Genomic DNA, 21,630 nt, shown 5'->3' on the forward strand with positions numbered 1-21,630 from the left:
GAGTTTTTAGAAACGGAAAACATCTTGACTAAATGCCAACATGGATTCCGACCCAAACACTCTACTTGCTCTGCAAGTAATGAATTTGCGCATCATGTTCTAAAAGAACTTGATAAAAAAAGATATGTTTTATCACTATTTTTTTATTTAACTTCAGCCTTCGGCATGGTAAATCACAGGTTTTTGTTAAATAAATTAGAAAGTCTTGGGATAAGAGGACTTCCACTTTCCTGGCTTATGTCCTATTTAGATAATAGAAAAATAATAACGGATGTTGAAGGTATAAAATCAAGCCCACTCTGTGTCAACATTGGAGTTCCACAGGGCTCAAATCTTGGACCATTATTGTTCTTGACTTACATAAATGACCTTCCGTCCTTTATACAGTATGGTAAATTATTAATGTATGCAGATGATACCTCTGTGATATTATCTTCAGATAATATACATAGTTTAATGAATGAAATGAATATTGTAATACAACAATTTGCTGATTGGTGCAAAAATAATCATTTAATTATAAACGTGACTAAAACAACCTTTTTAGTTTTTAAAAATAAAGTTAATGATGCATCAGTTATTACGTCATCAATAAAATATCCGATTACGCAAGTAAGCGAAATGAAATCCTTAGGTATAATTTTGGATGAAGGTATGAAATGGAATCGACATGTTGATACAGTGTGTAAAAAGTTAGGCACGGCTTATTTTTATATCAAAAAATTAAAACAAACTCATAACACTGAAGCTTTATTGGCTGTGTATTATGCGTTTGTATATGCTGCCATGCAGTATTGTGTAATATTATGGGGACAATGTTCAGAATGCACACGAATATTTATACTCCAAAAAAGAATTATTCGGCTCATGTTTAATCTTGATTATCGAGAATCATGCGTTAATCATTTTAAGCGGAATAATTTGCTAACATTCTATGGCATTTATTACTACGAGCTATTAATATTTATCAAAAAAAATTATCAAAACCTACCACTTAGAAATGAAATACATGATTATAACACTCGTCATAATAATGATTTGCATATTGCAAACTATAGATTGCAAAAGTTCAAAAACTCTCCGGAAATTATTGGAAGTGAATTGTACAATAATCTACCCGTAGAGTTAAAAAACATAGAGAGCATGCCAAAATTTAAACGTGAGCTGAAGAAGCATATTGTAACGTCGTGCCCATATAGTTTAATTTAATTTATTTAATTTTCATGTTGACTATACCTATGTACGTTTGTATCTTATGGTGAAAATAAATAATAATAATAATAATAATAATGTTTGTCAGTTATGAATCAGAGTGAGGTTTTAATTGAGGAAACTAATATTTTTGATTTGAATTATTTTACTTGATTAAATTTATTTATCGAGTTTCAAGTATATGCTAACTAAAAATAGACACCCTGTACTTGGTATTAGTGTAAAAGGCGGCAAATATTATTTTTGTCCAGGGCGGCTAAATATAGCTAGATCAAGCCCTACGCGGAAGATACAGTAAAAATATAAACTTTGAATAATAATTATTCGCAGTTTATATATCAAATAAACTTTGAATAATATAATTTTTCTATGATAAATATTTCTTTAAAATTATAAGTATATAAATAAACAAGTGAAAACAAACAAATGACTGAGTTAATTGTTGAAATACCATGTAAAGACAGTGTTGATTACTCTGACACATTACACATACATACATGTAACACATGTATAACCATGTGACATAGCCATGACATACATTCTTTACAATTTGCGCTCTCACAGGTAAACAGTGATGTTTACGAAAAAATGTTTCGTACAAAAGTTGTTTCTGTTTTATAAGGAACATTTTTTACATTTAAACTTTTGTTCTATCTCTAACGGTTTACAAGATACTATCAATATCATACTCAATTGACCTATGTTGCTCATTTACGAACTTGACCTCACTTTTAACGTCCTGACTACGCTGTAAAAATTTCAGCTTGATATATTTTTTCGTTGTTGAGTTATTGTGTTCACAGACGGACGGGCGGACAATCGAAAATGGACTAATTAGATGATTCTATGAACACCTATACCAAAATTATTTTCGTAGCATCAATATTTTTAAGCGTTACAAACTTGGGACTAAATTAAAAACACTCCTTCTGTGATATTATTTGTTTTTTACTAAGAATCTAATGTTTTCTTGCAAAAATATAATAATAAAAAAAAAGTGGGAATTGACCAAACCAATGAAATAATATAATAGTTTTTTTTAAATGTTTTTTTCAAAATAATATAATCCAATTGAAATCAGTTCATATCCCTTCTTTAGTTTAATATTATTAAATAAAATATACATAATATCTACTGATTATCATTGGCTACGGGTTATCGAATGATAGCCAGTGAATTTACAATTTTATCAATTTTTGTCATACCTGTAGCGCCCAAATTAGGGCTCAGATCCAAAATTGGTAAATGACTTTTTCCTTCGTCTTTATGAGCTTATTCTGTAGGCCAACGATCTGCAGTCAATAACAGAACGCCCTGTATACATGGTATAATATGTATATTTCATATATACATGGTATAAAAAAGCATGCGCATAAAGTAAGTTTCAACAATATAAAATTTGAATATATGAGAAACAAACAAACTTAACGAACATCTCTCGAAAACATGTCAAATAATTCTTGGAAATTAAAAGCATTAACATTGAGTTCCAATTAAAAGTGATATAAATAAAAAATATTAATATTAAAATAAAAATTTAAACAAAATTGATACAATAGGTAAGAGGCAGTTTAAGAAATTTATTATATAAAGAAAATGAATGAAAATAATTCAATTGAGGATGTTAATTCATATTTCGATGTATTATTCATATTTATTTCAGTTTGAGAAATAGAATATATAACGAAAATGGCAAGTAATTCATTTGATGATGTAAATCATTTTTTAATCAATGAGGAGAATATTAAACTTGAAAAACAACCTACAACAGAACTCATTATTAAAGATGAAATATTAGAAAATAGCGGTGTTACAATGGAAAATGAACGAATTGAAGAAGTTCAAGAAGATAACTTTACAATGGAACATCGACCAATTAAAAATGAAGTTTTAGAAGACAGTGTTACATTAAAAAATGTACGAATTAAAAATGAAAAACTAGATAGCAGTGATATGGAATCTGAACAAATTCATGAAAATTTGACGATAATCAACTATGGAAATATTATGCTTGAAAAACAACCTAAAACAGAAATCAAAGTTGAAAATGAAACATCGGATGAAAGTGATTTAGAAACACATCAAGGTCAAAATAAAGAAAACGAATTTTCATATGACTCTTCAAGTGAAAGTGATGAACAGGAAGTTTCGTGTCCTATTTGCAATAAAAGCTTTAATGAAGTAAGTGAGTTATTGAATCATAAACAGATGCATGGCAAAAAACCATTTTCCTGTGACATTTGTCAAAGTAAATATAAACTTCAACGCAATTTAGTGTTACATAAACGCAGTCATATTGGACAAAAACCAATGTTATGTAATATCTGTAATAAGTTATTTTATCGGCAGAGTCAATTTACTAGCCATGAACGATATCATGCCAGAGGAGGTCCATTTTCATGTGATATATGCCATAAAACATACATTCATCAAAGCTCTTTAAAAAGTCATCGTTGTCGTCAACAAGAAAAGCCGTTTTTATGTGGTTTTTGTAATAAAGCTTTTCAGCATAAGTCAAGTTTAACTGCACACCAACGAATTCATAGTGAAGAAAAGCACCTCTTAGTTCAACATCAAAGAATTCATACTGGAGACAAACCCTTCGTCTGTGATATTTGTGATAGAAAGTTTAGACAACTTACTATGATGAAGAGACATAAACTAACCCATGGTAAAAATAAATAATTCTCATGTAATATTTCCCTGGTGGAAAAAATATTTGAAAAAAGAATAAGTCTTAGGAAACTCTAAAAAAGTCTTAGAAACTTTAAAAAAGTATTAAGAACTCTGAATAACTCCTAATTAGATTAGTCCGAAAACGTTGAGAAATTCAAAGTTCCTAAGACTTTTTCAGAATTTCTTATTCTTTCTTCAAATATTTTTTCCACCAGGGTTGTAATTAACCATTTACATAATTCATGAATATAAATATTATCGAAGATTATAAATGAGAACTCTAGGATATATCGAAATAAATTTCGATTTTTGGCCCAATTTCCTAGATCAGTTTTTTGTATTTTTAAAATAGGTATTTTCGACTTCCAAGTAGTCATCATCAGTAAGAATTAGCTAGTGATTACTCTTATTATGAATGTTACTCTTTGCTAATTTCATGAAGATTATAAAGAAGGAGAACGATCGCAATAGAAAATATTGTCCCTAAAATATGGACAAAATAAGTGAGGCGCTGGGATCGCTAAGTTGTCTCATTAAATGCGGGCTGTTGTGCGCTAATATACTACTTACCGACGACAGCGCGGCTGGTGGCTGAAAATGAACTATAAATTCTAAAAATTTTCAGGGACAGATGCGCTAATGCTTTAGCAAGTAGCGATCGTTCTCCTTCTTTATAACCTTCATGGCTAATTTGGTGGCGGACTGCACAATGATACTTTCGTATGTCTACAATTTATACAGTTCACAGTATCTGTCAAATTATAGTATTAGTGGCGCTAGGAAATTTCTTCCATCAACTGATGGAAGTTGATTGGCTAGCGCCACTGATACTACAATTTGACAGATACTGTGAACAGTATAAATTGTAGGTACACGAAAATATCATTGTGCAATCCGCCACCAAATTAACAAAGAGTAACATTCATAATAAGAGTAATCACTAGCTAATTCTTACGGATGATGACTACTTGGAAGTCGAAAATACCTATTTTAAAAATACAAAAAACTGATCTAGGAAATTGGGCCAAAAATCGAAATTTATTATAATTCATGAAGTTTTATTGATTTATACGTAGAAAAAATTTCAGTTCAATTTCTCTAGTATCACTTGAATAATCGATTTTTTTACAGAGAATAATTACATGCCTATAAAGGCCCGTTAAATTTGAAAATAATATTTATGAAACATTTTATGTTAAAATTTAGTTATGATTAAAATTAATTTCCATGGTAAAAAAGTCAAATTTCCAATTAATTCCTATTCAACCCAATATAAAATTTCCAATTCGATCCCATTCATGAATTGAGACCAATAAAAAAGTTATTATAAGTTCTATCGGATTGAATCGGAGTTCAATTGAAATGAATTGGAAATTTTTTTTAAATTAATCCGATTCATTTCAGTTAAATTTCCGTTTGAAATTTTGAATTGGTTTCAGTTGGAATGAATTGAAAATTTTTCCCAATTGAATGCTATTCATGTCGATTGGTTGAATTGGAAATTTGCGATTCATGAATTGGATTTTTTTATCAAGGATGACAGTCCATAGAAGTTCAATTTTCTAGTATCACTTGAATAATCGAATTTTTTACAGAAAATAATTACAGACCTAAAAAGGCCTGTTAAATTTGAAAATAATATTTATGAAACATTTTATGTTAAAATTTAGTTATGATTAAAATTAATTTCCATGGTTTAATTAATATAACAGTAAAAAATATTTATAGTCCTATCCTTCTTTCAGCACAGAGCCGCATTAATAATAGGGTGAGGTTATACGATGCCTGTGCGCAAGGGAGGAGTATTGGGTGTCAAACCCCCTCCCATTAAGAATCTGTCCACATAAATTTTGAACTAACAGATGCACCCATAGTCCTGTGAATGCACCCATTTATAAGCCGCATTTCCACTGACGAATCAGATATCCATGCATATTTTGAGCTCGATACATTCTTTGACTTTGTCTTTGAGTCGAGTACTTCAAACAGAAATTCTAGATCTTGGCGAGGCTATCGAACTAGCTGATGCTTCGAAACACATTTTGATTTAAAGAAAACTAAACCAGACTCAACGCTTGAATATACAGACTGATTCAGTTGAAGACTAGAGATCGAATTTCGAATCATAGCAATATTTTATCAAATTTTGCTTGTCTCTTTCTAAATAAAATGAAAAATTTTGATGAAAACTCTTGCTCGACTTTTTGAACTAGAATATTAAATTTTGTACGATGATTTCCGTATGATCTAGGCTGACGTAATTCAACTTTAGCGAAAATGTGGCCAAAAATTCACTCGAAGCACTAGATCGGCAATGTTTGAAGATCAGCTAAACGGTTAAGTCCTCGATCAATATACATCGCGATGTAGAAGTTGATGCCCACCGAGTTTTGGAAAAGTTTTTTTTTCTGTACCTCGAATTAACTTGAAAACCAGTGACCGAATATTTGACTTAATTAAATGTTCTCTTACTCGAAAAAATAATTTCTTGTTTTATTGACTGTATGACATCAATGGCGAACAAAAGTTTGATCCCCTTCATTGGACCATTCCTGCACACGGGCCTGGTAGAATGTCAATCAAAACAAAAATGTTCCACTGTTTGCTTTTGTTACTCGTGATTAGTTTCGATTTCCTTTTTTTATCGCTATTCTGTCAATATAATAGTTCAAATTGATAATTTTGTACTGAATGATGACACATATAATCCCTTACAGAAGAAAAAGAACCCATTTAGTCACGCAAAGAGACATAGTTTCCAGTATCTACTTCTAAAAAGCACATTATAATACTTACGGTTCTTGGTCACAACATAGATATATATATATATATATATATATATATATATATATATATATATATATATATATATATATATATATATATATATAACCAAGTGAAAACAAGCAATTAACTGAGTTAACTGTTGAAATACCATGTATATAGATAGATAACTAAACAAAGTTATTAGAGAAGGATAGAGAAGTTTAATTTAAATCTTTTTAATTTTTATTTTTAATATGTCTTTATAAATTATAGCTCATGTGTTATTCTGACGTATGAGGTATATTATTGTTAAGTTTCATTCAAATCCATTCATTAGTTTTTGCGTGAAAGCGAAACAAACAAACAAATTAAATATTGTAAGATATAATATTTTAACAATCGAAACAAACCAAACTAATTACAAGTATAGAATATAGAGAGAAAGCGATGTTCAGTGATTGAAAACAAAATTAGTGTTAATTAAATGATTTTACGAACACCTATACCAAAATTTTGTTCGTATTATCAATATTTCTAAGCAGGGCCGGATTAATCCTCAACGGGGCCCTAGGCAACCATCAACTTGGGGGCCCTTTTTTCACGTCCGTTCCCTTCTTTTTTCGATTAAAAAATACAAACTTAATCTGGCTCAATGCAAAGTATACCTAACATCTCGAATCGATCTTGCCGCGTTGTAGCTCTTTCAGCAGCTTCGATTTTTTTTTTAATTGCGAGAAGGATCGTTCGGCAGAACAATTTGTGATCATTAATGTTAAAAAAATCCGAAGAGCTATTTCTGTGTTAAGAAATACATCGGCTAATTGATCTTCCATTAGAATCTTATACAAATGACTATAAGTTGTGTCAAAGTAGTCGGAAATGTCCTTTTTAGGAACTTTGTCTAGTTCGTCGGTCGTCGCCTTTTGAATGCGGCCAATTGAGTTTTATTTATTTGAGTAAAATTTATTTTCAGTTCTGATTATATTTCCTTTCACTCTCTAGAATTTTATGTTTGTAAGAAAATTTTAGAAGGCTTTTTCATTTTTTGGGGGCCCCCTAAAATCGGGGGCCCCAGGCAACTGCCTATTCTGCCTACTTGTTAATCCGGCCCTGTTTCTAAGCGTTACAAACTTAGGACTAAATTAAATTTACCTTGATGTATATTTTATAAATATACATTTGTCTAAAAATAATATGCTTTCACGATTTTTAAAGCCTATTTAATGTTAAGGAAGTGCCTTTTATAGCTCGCATTTTACACTTTTATAAATATTTGATACGTTCAAAAACCGAAAATGAAAAAACGTCTGAGCTTTACTTCTCAAGTTTTTTTATTTCATACTTTTCAGTTTATTTTTTTCGGTAGTTCAGTAATTTTTTTTAAAATTGTAAGTATTCCATATGGAGTGTAGAGTAAAAGGAGAACCATCTCTGTATATAAAAAGTGTCCGTCGTAAAGCATTAAATAAGAATAAATAAATGTACATTTTAAAACATGTGCTCAAAGTAATAAGAGTAGGATAGACTACTAAACAAGTTATTAGAGTAGGATAGAGAAACTTACATCGAATCATCAGTGGTCATCAGCGCCTTTTTAGTTGGTTTTGGAACTATAATCTAACAGCTTATCATGGACACTTTTGAAAGTGAAGCCCTATATGAGAGAGTGCTCCTTTTACTCTACACTCCATAGTATTCTAATGTCTGTGTATTTTTGTAAATCTCCCCTATTTGCCCTACTTAATTTTACTGGAGTAAAACTAAGCAAAAAAAGGCTGTTATATGGATTAAAAGTTCGGGCAGCGAAACTTTGGGGTTTTTATTTTCGCATCAAAATAAGTATTATTTGAAATTTTGTACTTTCCCGGAGTGGTGCGACATGTTTAACCAACAAAATTGCGTGAAAAATGAAATTTTTTTCAGAAATTTTATCATTATTATTTTATATTCGCAAAAGGAGACATCGGTGCATATCCAAATTTGGTAGGTTTGTAGTCAATGTTAAGAACTACTCCTCATATTTTTTTGGGGGGTTTCGTTCCATCCCCTCCAGTTATATACATATGAATACATACATATGGTAAAACAGTTCATTTGGTTGTAACTTGAAAAATATTTGATTGATTTTAATGAAACTAATACCAATAGTAGATTTTATTACTTACAACTTTCGGTTAAAATTTTAGCGAAATCCGTTAAATAGTTCGGACAAAATTTCCAATTTAGTGAATTGTTTAAATTTTATGCCATTTTGTCCTACGAGGTTAAATTTTCTTTTAAATTGTAGCATTTTTTATTATCTTTCGATTTTATAATAAATGGCTTGCCCGTAAAATGACTCCTTGATCCATATTTTTGCGAAAAACGGAAAATTTAACACTTTATGGAAATAATTAAACATGTTGCACCACTCCGGGAAAGTAAAAAATTTTGAAAAAATACTTATTTTGATGCTAAAATAAAAACCCCAAAGTTTCGGTGCCCGAACTTTTAATCCATACACAAGGCGTAATTTTACTCTACTATTTGCATTTTTTTCTTAAATCATTTTCAAGGTTATGCATATTGATCAATCAATTTTTGCTAAGCAAACTTCAAAATTAAATTATTGGTTATAATCTTTAAAATTGAAAAAAAAATGTATGTTAAATTTTATCAACAAATTTAATTATCAAAAAGAAAATGAATACACCTTGTGATAGTGGATTTTTCAGTACAAATACAACCTCAAAAGAAAATTCAAAAGATTTTCATACATATTTTGAAAATTTGACATTATCACGTATCGGGACTCCAGTATCACATAATTTATACCAGAATCGTACGGATTTCTTTCAATTATTTATCGTAAAATCATCAAATTCACATCTTTGCAAGAAAATTCTAAGTTATGTGGATCCAATCGATTTATCTGCATTAGATTGTGTGTGTAAATGTTCGAGTCAACTAATACGTAAAACCGATTCTTTAAATCAAATACGATTAAATTATTTGTATAATGTGAAAATTTATAAGGAAAATGTGAAAATATTAAATAATAATAATTTTAAGACATCAACACCAAACGATTTGTCAAAGCTAAATAAACATGCGCCATTATTACAACATAGTGTTGAGAAAAGTTTAAAGGAAATACCATTGTTGGAATTGAATCAATTATTACCACGTAAATCATCGCAAAGTACTCCAGAAGTTAGTCCAAATAAACGTAAATGGTTGAAATATTTTAAGGTAATTCATTTTAAATGATTGTTTTCAATTTTTATACCTCGCATTAAATGAGAATAGTATGGGTAAATTTAGTCTAAAAGAGACGGTATAAGCAGTGGATTAGCTCGCATTGGAGGGGCCCTGTATAAAATTAGTTGGGGAGCCCAAATGAAGCTTTGGACCCCCTTCGATTTTAAAATAAGTTATTTTACAATAGGATCATAATTTTACTCTTGATTTCACTTTGCAATAAAGTCTTTGATAAGGCTCATACGGCGGTAGCTACGCCCCTGGGTATAAGGTCGATCTTCACCCATCTGATAACCAGATGAGACATATTTTTATGAAATTTTATTGATTTATAAAGACGCCTATCAAAGTTTTTCAATCCAAAAGTGTTTATGGCTATTTTTAACTAAATAAATTTTAATCAATATTTCCATGAACGGTTTTTTCAGGCAAACCTATACCATTATTTTCGTAATCAAATTATCTTTCTTCTGATATCAATTTTGATTGGTTGGTTAACAAATCGGTGTAGTTACCTATATTACCCTGGTGGAAATAATAGTTGAAGAAAGAATGAGTCTTAATAAGTCTTAAAAACTCTGAAAAAGTCTTACTAACTGTGAATAACTCTGAACTGATTAAGTCTGAATAACTCTGAATTAAACAGTCCAAAAACGTTTGGAAATTCAGAGTTTCTAAGACTTTTTCAGAGTTTTTAAGACTTATTCATTCTTCAAATATTTTTTCCAACAGGGTTGATTGACCTGTTCATATGGTAATGGTATGAACACTGATCTGTTAACCAATCGGAATTGGATCAGAAGAAATAGTACAATGAAACTAGATATCTAAAAGGAAAAAAGTGTTGCATCTGTGAAATGTATTCACAGTTGTTTATAATTTTGTAAAAACTTTGAACCAAAAAATCGACCACTCGACCGAGGGGGGGGGGTCAAGTTGGAGGTTTTAATCAGTTTTTTACAAATTAAAAAAAAAACTATGCATCAAATAAATAAAAAAGTTTAAATAAAAGTTCAAGCTGATTAAAATGTGCGCATTTTGTTATTTTTGCTTTTCTAGCTTTGAAGTTGACAGAGATATGCCAATTTTAAAATGGAAACTTTTTGCTCATGCAATCAAATGAAAAATGATCCATCTTGTAAACCTTTAGAGATAGAATAAAAGTTTAAATGTAAAAGGTATTCCTCATAAAGAATTTTACTACAACTTTTGTCTGGAACATTCTTTCTTAAATATCACTGTTTACCTGTGAGGACGAAAATTAGGAAAAAATTTTGGTGTTAATTTTCTCCAAAACTATTAAAGATAGTGAAATGAAAACTTTCACGTAACTTCAACTAGTGACCTTGTGAAAAATTCACCAAAAAACTGTTTCCAAGGATTAAAATTGCAAATTTCGAGTAAATCATCAAAACGATCAGAAAAATATCTGTTTTTTCTTGGTTAACTAAGGGATCTATAATTTTTTGAATAAATTAAAAAAAGTAGTAAATCAAACAATTGAGTTAATTGTTCAAAAACCATGTATAGACAGTGTTGATTACTCTATCACCTTACAAATATACCTATACATGTCAAACATAAATAACTGATAATCCCATATTAATACATACTATAAAATTTGCATCTAATGTATGCCCTCGTGAGTAAACAGTGACGTTTACAAAAAAATGTTTCAAACAAAAGTTGTTTATTTTTTGATAAGGAATATTTTCTATCTCTAACGGTTTAGAAGATGGGTCCCACGGACCCAAGACCCAATTGACCTATGTTGCTCATTTACGAATTTGACCTCCCTTTTTACGTCCTAAGCACGCTATAAAAATTTCAGATTGATATCTCTTTTCGTTTTTGAGTAATCGTGATTACAGGCGGACAGACAGACAGACAGACAGACAACCAGAAATGGACTAATTAGGTGATTTTATGAAAACCTGTACCAAAATTTTGTTCATAGCATCAATATTTTTAAGCGTTACAAACTTGGGACTAAACTTAATATACTATGTATATTTCATATATACATAGTATAATAAGTAGTTGAACCTCGCCAATGTTATACTACCTTAAATAATGTTCCAGAGAAACAAAAATTTAATTTTGTTTTGAATATTTCAGTTATCACAAAATTTACTACCAAATGAAACGTTACAGCGTTGTATAAACTGTTCAAATCCGGCCATTGTACTAAATAATGTGGTTCGATGTACTCGAAAAGGCTGTTTATTTATCTACTGTGATCAATGTTTTAATCCAATGTGCCATTCAGTTCAATTTTATAAATATCATATGAAAAATGATGAAAACTTAGGTAAGCAAGCAATTCAATTCAATTTAAATTTTTATTATTCATCCTTTTTTATTTTAACAATACATATAGAGTGTGTTCTGTAATATTCACCAGTATACTGCCCAGTGCTCATGACGTCAGAAATCGACGCCATATTGTACTGGTAAAACGGACATGACAGCGTACATGTTTTCACCGGGTGTTTGTACAAGAAAAATTTATTTATTGTTCATTAAGAAGGAATAAGAACGTCTGAAAAAGACTTAATCGTAATTGACGAATACAATAAGAATTAATTGTATTTAAGAATATACATATACACGCACTGGCCAGTATATTTCGGAATTATTCACCAGTATGGCGTCGGCTTATGACGTCATATGCACTGACCAGTATGCTGGTTAATATTACGGAATACACCCATAATGCAAAAAACATAAAATGGTAAAGATCAACTAAAAAGGGGGGGGGGGGGAGATGTGCAGCCACGACAGGCTTTGTTAGAAACCATCCTATATTTGAGTTGTTTTATCGAGGCCCACACTTTGAACTCTAAAGTGTGTTTGAATACGTACTCACTGTCTATACATTGTATTTCAACAATTAACTCAGTTTATTTCTAATTGTTTGTTTTCATTTTCAAGATAAATTTCTGAAAATATTAATTGAAAAGCAATAATTAAAGATGAATTATATTTTATAGATTTGGAAAAGTTACGTGCGCCAATTGTACCTCCACCATGTAGCAAAGCATATCCAAATCAACAACAAATTTCATTTAAAAACGAAGCATCCTCAATGTCTACATTATCCGATATCTCGAATTCATCAATTTTCTCGAATATTCCCGCTACAAACATTCCAAATTATCGAAAAGATAATAATAAAGTACGACGTACATTAATTTTCGCCAATAGTATTAAATCAAACACAAGTGATAGTATCGAACAACAGTCATCACGTTACTCAATAGATAATTCACGTGAAGTATCACCGTCGGATAGTCCACCACGTATTAAAGTTAACGATTGTATAATTGGTTCGAAAAAATCTAAAAAACGATTAAAACGATTATAAAATCGATTAATTGATCAGATGGCAGATTTAAGAAAAAAAGCTCAAGCAATACTTCGAGTAATAACGCTCACGGTTTTTCGAGTGAAAATTGACTTTTATAGAAAAATTGAGTGACAAACTGATGTGTTGAATAGCAGCGGCCCAACCCGATTTTTTGGCGACTGACCTTTTATTTTACCTCACGGTAGAAAAAAAAGAAACCACTAGATAGTCGCGGAAACGAAGCACTCAAGTTCGAAAATTTGAACAGTAAGACGAATTTGAATGCGGTTTCTGCATTCGATTGGTTGTAGCGTCAGGAAATTTATAAGAAATTAAAAATATGCAATTTGCAAAAATAATATGCATTTTAAATTGATCGTAAATATACTAAATTCATAATTCGGTTAATAGTGATGAAAACGATTCCAAACGCTAAAAACAGGGTAAAGATATCCCTGTAGTCTCTTGGAGTTTTCGGGAAATTCGTTATAATAAGTCCAAACTCATTACTCGGGGTTTTTTTGCGACGGAAACCGATTTTGTCACAATATTCAGCGACCCCAAAAACCCCCGTGTAACGAGTTTGGACCGATTATAGAACAAATTTCCCGAAAACTCCAAGAGAAGACGGAGATACCGATTACCCTGGATATCAGGTACCTCGGAGACCAATTCTGTTATTGCGATATTCGTGTTCAGCGACCTCAAAAACCCCCGTGACGCTCTAACTAATCGAATGCAGAAAACCGCATTCAAATCTGTCTTACTGTTCAATTTTTTCTTGACTTTGACTGTTTTTGGTGTTTCATTTCCGTGACTAAAATGAGCCTAGAGAACAATTGTCCCTTCGCCAACCGCTGAAATCCTCTACTGGATTTGATTTTAAGCATTAAACACAATTTTTATTTATTTTTAAGTTTTTTATATAATGCGATTCCTTAGCTCCGAAAAAGGCTAGCACGAATCTGAGTATGCATGTATCCTGTACACTGATTTGCAAAATATTTGAACCAGTAAGTCAAATTTTAAGCATTCGTAATACTTAATATCGTGGATCTAAGTTTTTTGAATTAACTGTGATCCTTAAAATACACTCACCGGTACAGAATTTCACCAAAATACAATTATCAAAATAAATTATAATTTAAAAAAATTAAAAAGCACATGCTTTAATAACAATCCGAACTAAAAAGTAAAAAATAATTTTGAAATATAATGAGTAGATTCTATATCGATATAAAGTTGGTTGGTTCATTAACATAAGAATTCAGGTAGTTTGGTACCCAAATCTTTTAAACTTGACCCCACATTTTTATTCATTTATTCGTAAGATTAAACTTGAATGCATCTATAGAAAACAAATCCGAAAATATCCGATATTACTCGTTTTTTTTTATCGCATGATTCGCGAGATGTAATTAATTAAAGTTATGCAAAAATATGTGAAGTCTTATGAGTGTCCTTGTTCAATAACTCCGAAAGTCGAGGGTTTATAAAAAAGCGGCAAACTTGAGTTTCCAAAAAAACTTTATAATAGATACAGCGCAGTCTCAAGCGTACATTAGAAAAAATGTTTAAATAATTTTTAATATTATCATCTGGTTTCTACCTCTGTAGCTTACTGGAAATAAATTCCTTAGATTATATATAACGCGTTCTTGAATGATATCATAATTAAATATTAATAATATATACTAGTTCGACCCGTTTGGAATTCCGCAGTGCGGTACCCGTGGCTAACAACTGGCTAGAGAAATATTATATAAATGATTTTTTTTTTATAGGCAATTTTATAACAGATATGATAAACAAATTATATATTGAACAAAATTAACATTAATTATTAATTATGGATACATTTAGTTGCGCCTGTTTTGTATGTGATGGTCTTCTTAGTTAAGGAATCGTATTATTTTGAAATGTGATACATTTTTTCCTTATTTCTAAAAAAAATTTTTTTACTTATATTTTATAGACTGGTATCTAATTCGAAAAATATGTTGTGAGTTCGCATTTTCTGAAATTTCAAATAACTATATTTGATCCAAAAATGACCAAATTATTGAACTTTTTTAATAAAATGAGTGTTCCGATTCATGATTAGAAAACGTCGTTTTATCCATGTTTTCAGGAAAAACTGAAACATAAACTGCAAAATATGACTCGTCCTGACATTTATTGGCAAATATATATAATGTACGCGGTTCGATTCGTGTGTATTGTATAGTGTGAAGTCCGTGTGGCTTTGTCAGTTTTGAATTACCTGTAGCTGGTGTGATATACGTATATCGTAGTTAACGAATTAAAGTACATTACCGGAACATTCAAATTGGTATCTTTGTGCAGGCCGTGTATCACATGATTTTCATTGGTTCATCAATATGAGTCAACTTTCAATAGTTGATAAAAAATTATAAATCAAGCAGTTCAGTAAATAATCAAATTATTCTTAACAACAAAGAATTCCAGGATATATTAAGTTACGAGCTATTTTTCGGATTCGATACCGATCGATTACTTTTTTTTATCAAAATGTATCGAAAGTGATTTAACTTGACATGGTTTTAGTATTATTTATGGTTGATAATTATTATTTATTGTTAAAAATACGGATTCTAAGAATTTAAATTCTATGTTAAAAAACTGAATGATTTACATATCTAGAATATTCTAAAAAATTATTAGATTATTATTCTCATTAGAAATATGTCCTCGTATTTTTTACTGTAGTAAGAGAGACGAGTGTTTGTGTTTGACTAGCTATTTTTATAAAATACAGAGCTGAATTTTCTGAAATGGCATCGGCCGAGAAAAACAAAGAACAGTGGGAGAAAGTAGGTTTGAGTACATGTACACATATAATCACTGTCGCAGAATTTCGTTAAAATAGAATTATTAAACAAATTAAAACATAATTTCAGTAATATACGGGTGCGCCATCTTCTATGTTGGTATGTCAACATTGAATAACTTTAACATTTGTCAACCATTTTACTTTTTGAAAATTTAGCTCAAAAGCTATTATCCTTCTGCTTTGCTCTGAGAGTTGAAAAAGTCGAAAAAAATTTCCCATTTATTTTCCTTGGCGAGTGGAAGGCTTTAAAGAGTGGTTTAGGGCTCTATATTAGCCCGAAAGTATTTAAATAGCTTAAGTCAAACACAACTTAGATGTTAGTTTTACATTTAAAATGGCAACTTCTGTTAACAGAGGCGAATTTTGCCCCTTGAGGTCCAGGCCTAGGGAGGCAACATTTGAGGGGCCCCAAAAATTTAAAAAGTGCAATTTAGTTTTTCATCAACTGTGAATTTGAAATTTACTATTTTTCTCTCACTATCACAAAGATTCATTAGAAAATACTAAATATTTGCAAATTAGATGTTTAATTTCAATAATGAATGGGGCCTAGCGTTGCATCGAACTTAAATCCGCCACTGTATGTTAAACCAATTTATGTATTAATAATTTTTATCTAGAATTTGTTCTTTATTTATGATTAAGCTCTCTACATAATGGCTACGTTTGGCCGAATTAAGTGTTCGGTTAATTTACTCATCTCTTGCATATATAGACAATTCATTTTTTCTTTAAGTTAGATACATAAGGATGCCGTAGAAAATTAATCGAGCGCTCAGTTCTGCCAAACACAACCAATAGTCTTGTTAAGCAATACTACTCGGTTTGTAGCGCGTTTGCTTTTATGCGCACAATAATAATTTTAATAACGCGCTTAGACTCCCTATTTCTGCTCAACAAGCCCAATATTTTTATAATATTATGGCCAAATATGAAGGTGAAAACCAAACAACGAAAGGAGGCAAATTACTGTTAGTATAATTATTTAGGTAGTTAATTAATTTTACTTATATACAGGGTGCATTTATCGAAAGTATTCAGATTGGTGGCCATTGTGGTCCAGACACAGGTAATAACGCTGAACTATGAAATTCAAAATTTTCCTAATCGTTCTAATTGGTATTTGGTTACATTCGTTTTCAATAACTGATTTTATGTTACTGATTGTAGCCTTCCTTATTCTATAAATATTGTGCTTGAAATGTCCCTACAGAAAAAAAAAAGGAATTTTCTAGACTACTAATACTTTTCGTCAAGTCCTCTTTCTTTTGTGGAGTCGGTAAATCATCAGAATACTCTTTGTACATCTCGTTGAAACTTCACCAGTGTACACATTTTTTTGGGCCACTCTGTATTTATATATTCCTATTTATACTATTTTTTGGATTCAAAATGACTTTTAAAGGAGAATGAATGGTTTTTTTTTTTTTTTGGTGGAGTAAATTTTTTTGTGAGAAAAAATTATTAATCGATGAAACATGACTCTGAATTTCTGAATTTAAAAGAAAACAAGTTTTTCCCATATAAAGGTCGAATTTCTCGAAAACGTGACGTTCTGAACCAATTTTGCACTCAGATTCGTATTCAGCACGTCAAAAACCTTTCAAAAAATAAACTTATTCCTCTGTGACAAATTTTGTGTTGATCAAAGAACACAAAATCTTCACTCTTCAATGACGATTCAGCTGAGTGTATGAAATAATGTATATGAAATACTTAAGAAAACTATATAATAGTATCTTTCTTATACACATTGCTTAATGTATATGTATTGTACATATGTACTCTCTCACATACTGTACGTACGTACTGTAACGAACGGATTATATATAAAATTCGTCAGGTGTTGTGAGAGTACGAGCCCCGAAAATCATTTTTAAAACTTAGTAACCTACAACTTATTTCAGAATTTAAGTACCCAAATGGTCGAATTGGCTTGGAGTGATTAATATTTGATATTTACCTATTTTCGTTGTTATTTGGTGTTCGCCTTCGTGTCTGGGCACATATAAAAAAGTTCTGTGATATGTCAAACACATAATATTCTTAACACTTTCTAATAACTCTGTGATAAAAGAAAATTGTTTTGGTATTACTAAATAAACATTTTTACAAAAAAATTAAATTTTTTAAAGGTTGTATTACAAAGAAATCGAAAAGTTTTTAAGCTTTTCTTTTCAAAAGAGAAAGTTTTTTTCAGAAAGTCTGAGCTGCATTAATAAGATATAATAAGCTGATAGTCCAATTAACCTACGGAAGCGCCATGTTAAATTTATCAGAAAACAAAAAGTGTGTTGATGTAGATGAATACAATACAAAAAAGCTAGCGTTTTTTGTTTTCGGTTTGACAAGTTTCCCAAGCCTTCCTTTCCCAAACTCAAAAAACCTAACAAAAAAATAAGTGTTTTTCGAGGACCATTTTTGGCATTAAAAATTGACAAATTTTACTTTCAATTACATTCACATTGTAGTACAAGTAAAGACAAAGAGCTTGAGCTTTGAAAAGTTGCTCTATAATATTTTCCAGACTAAGAGAATGATTTTACATTTTTCACTAATTCACTTCTAAAATAGTGTAAAGTATCATGGCGTCTTGAATTACATCATAAATTGCCAAACAATCATTTTTGTGTATAAAAATTGTAGGCAATTGTAAGAAAACCTGCTTCTTTCTATTAAAATTTAAACATTAAAAGCGTTTGGCTTGGCGTGACGTGCATTTTTTGATTGGTGTTTGGTGTCACGTGAATGCCTAATTTTACTGGATTTATTTTCTAAAAATTATAATCATCCTTATTTTTTATAAAAAATAATTTGTGTTTGTTTACCTTCATATCATGATTAATCATTAGAAACTCTTATCCATACGATTTATTCTTAGTGGACTCATACGGGTCATTAGCTAATAATTACCTTAAATTAAAATAGGCCTTTTTCACTTTTTTTTTTTAAATGAAAGTAAAAGTCTTGATAAATGGGCTAATTTTTTCCCCGTTTTTTTTTTGGAACCATATGACCGAAAAAACACAATGAAAATCATTAAAATTCAAATTGACGAAAACGATACGGAAACACACGAAGTTACACGAAGGTTGGTTTGACGTCATTTAAAGTTGATAATAATGATATATTAATACGACTGTTGACACTGTTTTATTCTCATTGTTTGCCGGAGCCAAAAAAAACCTTTTAAATTATTTCAAATATTGTGACTTTTTAACAATTTTTTTGACAGTGTTTTTATTGTTAACAATGCGTAATTTTCGAGTTACAGGCTCTACTCAACCTATATTTTCATAAAAAATTAACAAAAAGCATTTCTGTTTTTCATGAAAAAGGTCTATTGATTAAAAAATGAAGAAGTTATTAAGTATTCAAAGACTGTTGCCCGTCTCTTTTTTGAAAAACACAATTCTAAATGCAATCTCATATCAAAATCATATCTCAATCAAAGTGATCCACGGGTTGGTCATGCCTTAAATGGGGTCAAGTTAGCACGGGTCTGCGGTTTTTTGGATAAACCTTTGATTACGTTCCTTCATTCACCCACATAATCAGAAAAGCTCTAACTTCTAATAATATAATATATAATATTCAATTCACGCTAATTATCTACTCCAAATTATGAAAACGTCACCAAAAAATATAAGAATAGCATTTTTTATCATCAAATGATGATAGGTAGCAAGAAATAGCTCCATTTTTTTTGGAATAGATACGTCAAAAATACGAGTGTGAACCAGCCCTTGATGAGTGTGAACCAACCTTTTCAATGCCTATCGACGCTTCTAAATAAAAAGTGACGTCCAATGACGCCGTAATAGAATAAAAGTTAAAAAGTTTGTCCAAAAATTGATACAAAAGGAATTAGGAAGTTTGAGAAATAGAATATATAACGAAAATGGTAAGTAATTCATTTGATGATGTAAATCATTTTTTAATCAATGAGGAAAATATTAAACTTGAAAAACAACCTAAAACAGAACTCATTATTAAAGATGAAATAGTAGAAAATAGCGGTGTTACAATGGAAAATGAACGAATTGAAGAAGTTCAAGAAGATAATTTTACAATGGAACATCGACCAATTAAAAATGAAGTTTTAGAAGACAGTTTTAGAAGACTAGATAGCAGTGATATGGAATCTGAACAAATTCATAAAAATTTGACGATAATCAACTATGAAAATATTAAGCTTGAAAAACAATTAAATACAGAATTTATAACATATCAATCGAAATTTCTCAGAGAAGTGAGTACTTTATATGCTCAATATGATTTTAAATTTCTAATGTTTTTCAGATTCATAATAATAATTTTTTTTATGTAAATAACCATTAATAAATACAAAAAAATATTTATTTATGTAAATGAATATATCTGTAGACATGGTCCTTTGTAACACCAATGCCATCTTAATTTAATGCATTTTTAGGATCACAGAGATTGTGTTCCTTTGCCTCTACAATCCATAGACACAAGCGACTCACGACAGTATCATCGTATGGCTGCCAACCAAGTATACTGTGATATGATCAAATGTTACTAAATTTTTAATTTTAATATTACAGTAGATTCTCGATAAATCGAAAATGCCATTCCCTTCCACTGAATCCCTAAATACGCGGTAACTCGAAATAATTCGAACAAATATTATTTCCCTGTGAGGTATTGATAGTGCATATTTATGCTCTGTAATTCGAATTTCAAAAAGCAGACTTTGTAAGTCGAAGTTAATAAAATATAATGACGTACTACATCTACCCTTAGTCGGGAGAATCTTATATATTTCTCTAGCCACATGGCGATATCTTTTTTATTGTTAGAGATTCGCAGGATTGGTAGGGATTTGTCGATGAAATAAATAACACATCTGTTCTATTCGACTAGTAAAAAGGAATTATGTTTATTCTGGAAAGACCAAATTACATATCCGAGTGTTAACTTTATTGAACCGACAGATGGCACGCATGAAATTTTATTTAGATCCCAACTGTAGACTATCAAATTAACACTTATGCCTTTATCAATTCCATGATTTATCCATTATTTTAAAGCTTATCGAGCTGGCTATTGACGAAAAATAGACTCACGGTCTAAAAAACAGGCTCAAAAAATTATATTAAGATTAATTGTGTTCATTATGTTATTTTTATATCATATTTGTAATGAAATTGGCTATAAATAAAAAAAAAATTACTCATTATATAGCAGTTCTCTAGCCTGTTTTCATCCACGGATAACGCACTGGAAATTTGTCAACGATATGGCAGAAATTATTTATACCACTAGCATCGTTAGTGTCCCTTTTGCACTGAAGTTCATTACACGAAATAAATACAAAAACGAGCATATGAATGAAATATTATATAAATGCGTCATATATTTTATAAATCATAAACTCGAGCCTTACACTCGCTCCATTACCCTGGTGCAAAACGAATATTACTTACATATTATTTGTGAGCCAAGAAGACCAGACAAGGGGAGAGTTAATCTCTGGGTCTCAAGCAATGTATTCGATTATCGGATA

General features: G+C 30.3%; 1 protein-coding gene across 1 annotated transcript; it reads left to right on the plus strand.

Moving 5' to 3' along the window:
- Window positions 1–402: 402 nt before the first annotated feature.
- Window positions 403–13,481, plus strand: LOC123303010. The gene is made up of 5 exons (XM_044886104.1): window positions 403–798; window positions 2,953–3,393; window positions 9,472–9,885; window positions 12,013–12,205; window positions 12,888–13,481. Exons 1-5 carry the CDS (start codon window positions 403–405, stop codon window positions 13,259–13,261), a joined length of 1,818 nt encoding a protein of 605 aa, XP_044742039.1. The 3' UTR covers window positions 13,262–13,481.
- Window positions 13,482–21,630: the final 8,149 nt, after the last annotated feature.

The sequence above is a fragment of the Chrysoperla carnea genome, chromosome X (genome assembly GCF_905475395.1).
Source record: "Chrysoperla carnea chromosome X, inChrCarn1.1, whole genome shotgun sequence".
In the NCBI taxonomy this organism is placed as follows: domain Eukaryota; kingdom Metazoa; phylum Arthropoda; class Insecta; order Neuroptera; family Chrysopidae; genus Chrysoperla; species Chrysoperla carnea.

Coding starts and splice junctions, on each gene's coding strand:
- LOC123303010 (XM_044886104.1), top strand. CDS start 403: ATGTATGCAGATGATACCTCTGTGATATTATCTTCAGATAATATACAT. Junction 799..2,952: donor ATGCTGCCATGCAGTATTGT/GTAATATTATGG, acceptor ATCAATGAGGAG/AATATTAAACTTGAAAAACA. Junction 9,886..12,012: donor AATGGTTGAAATATTTTAAG/GTAATTCATTTT, acceptor TGAATATTTCAG/TTATCACAAAATTTACTACC.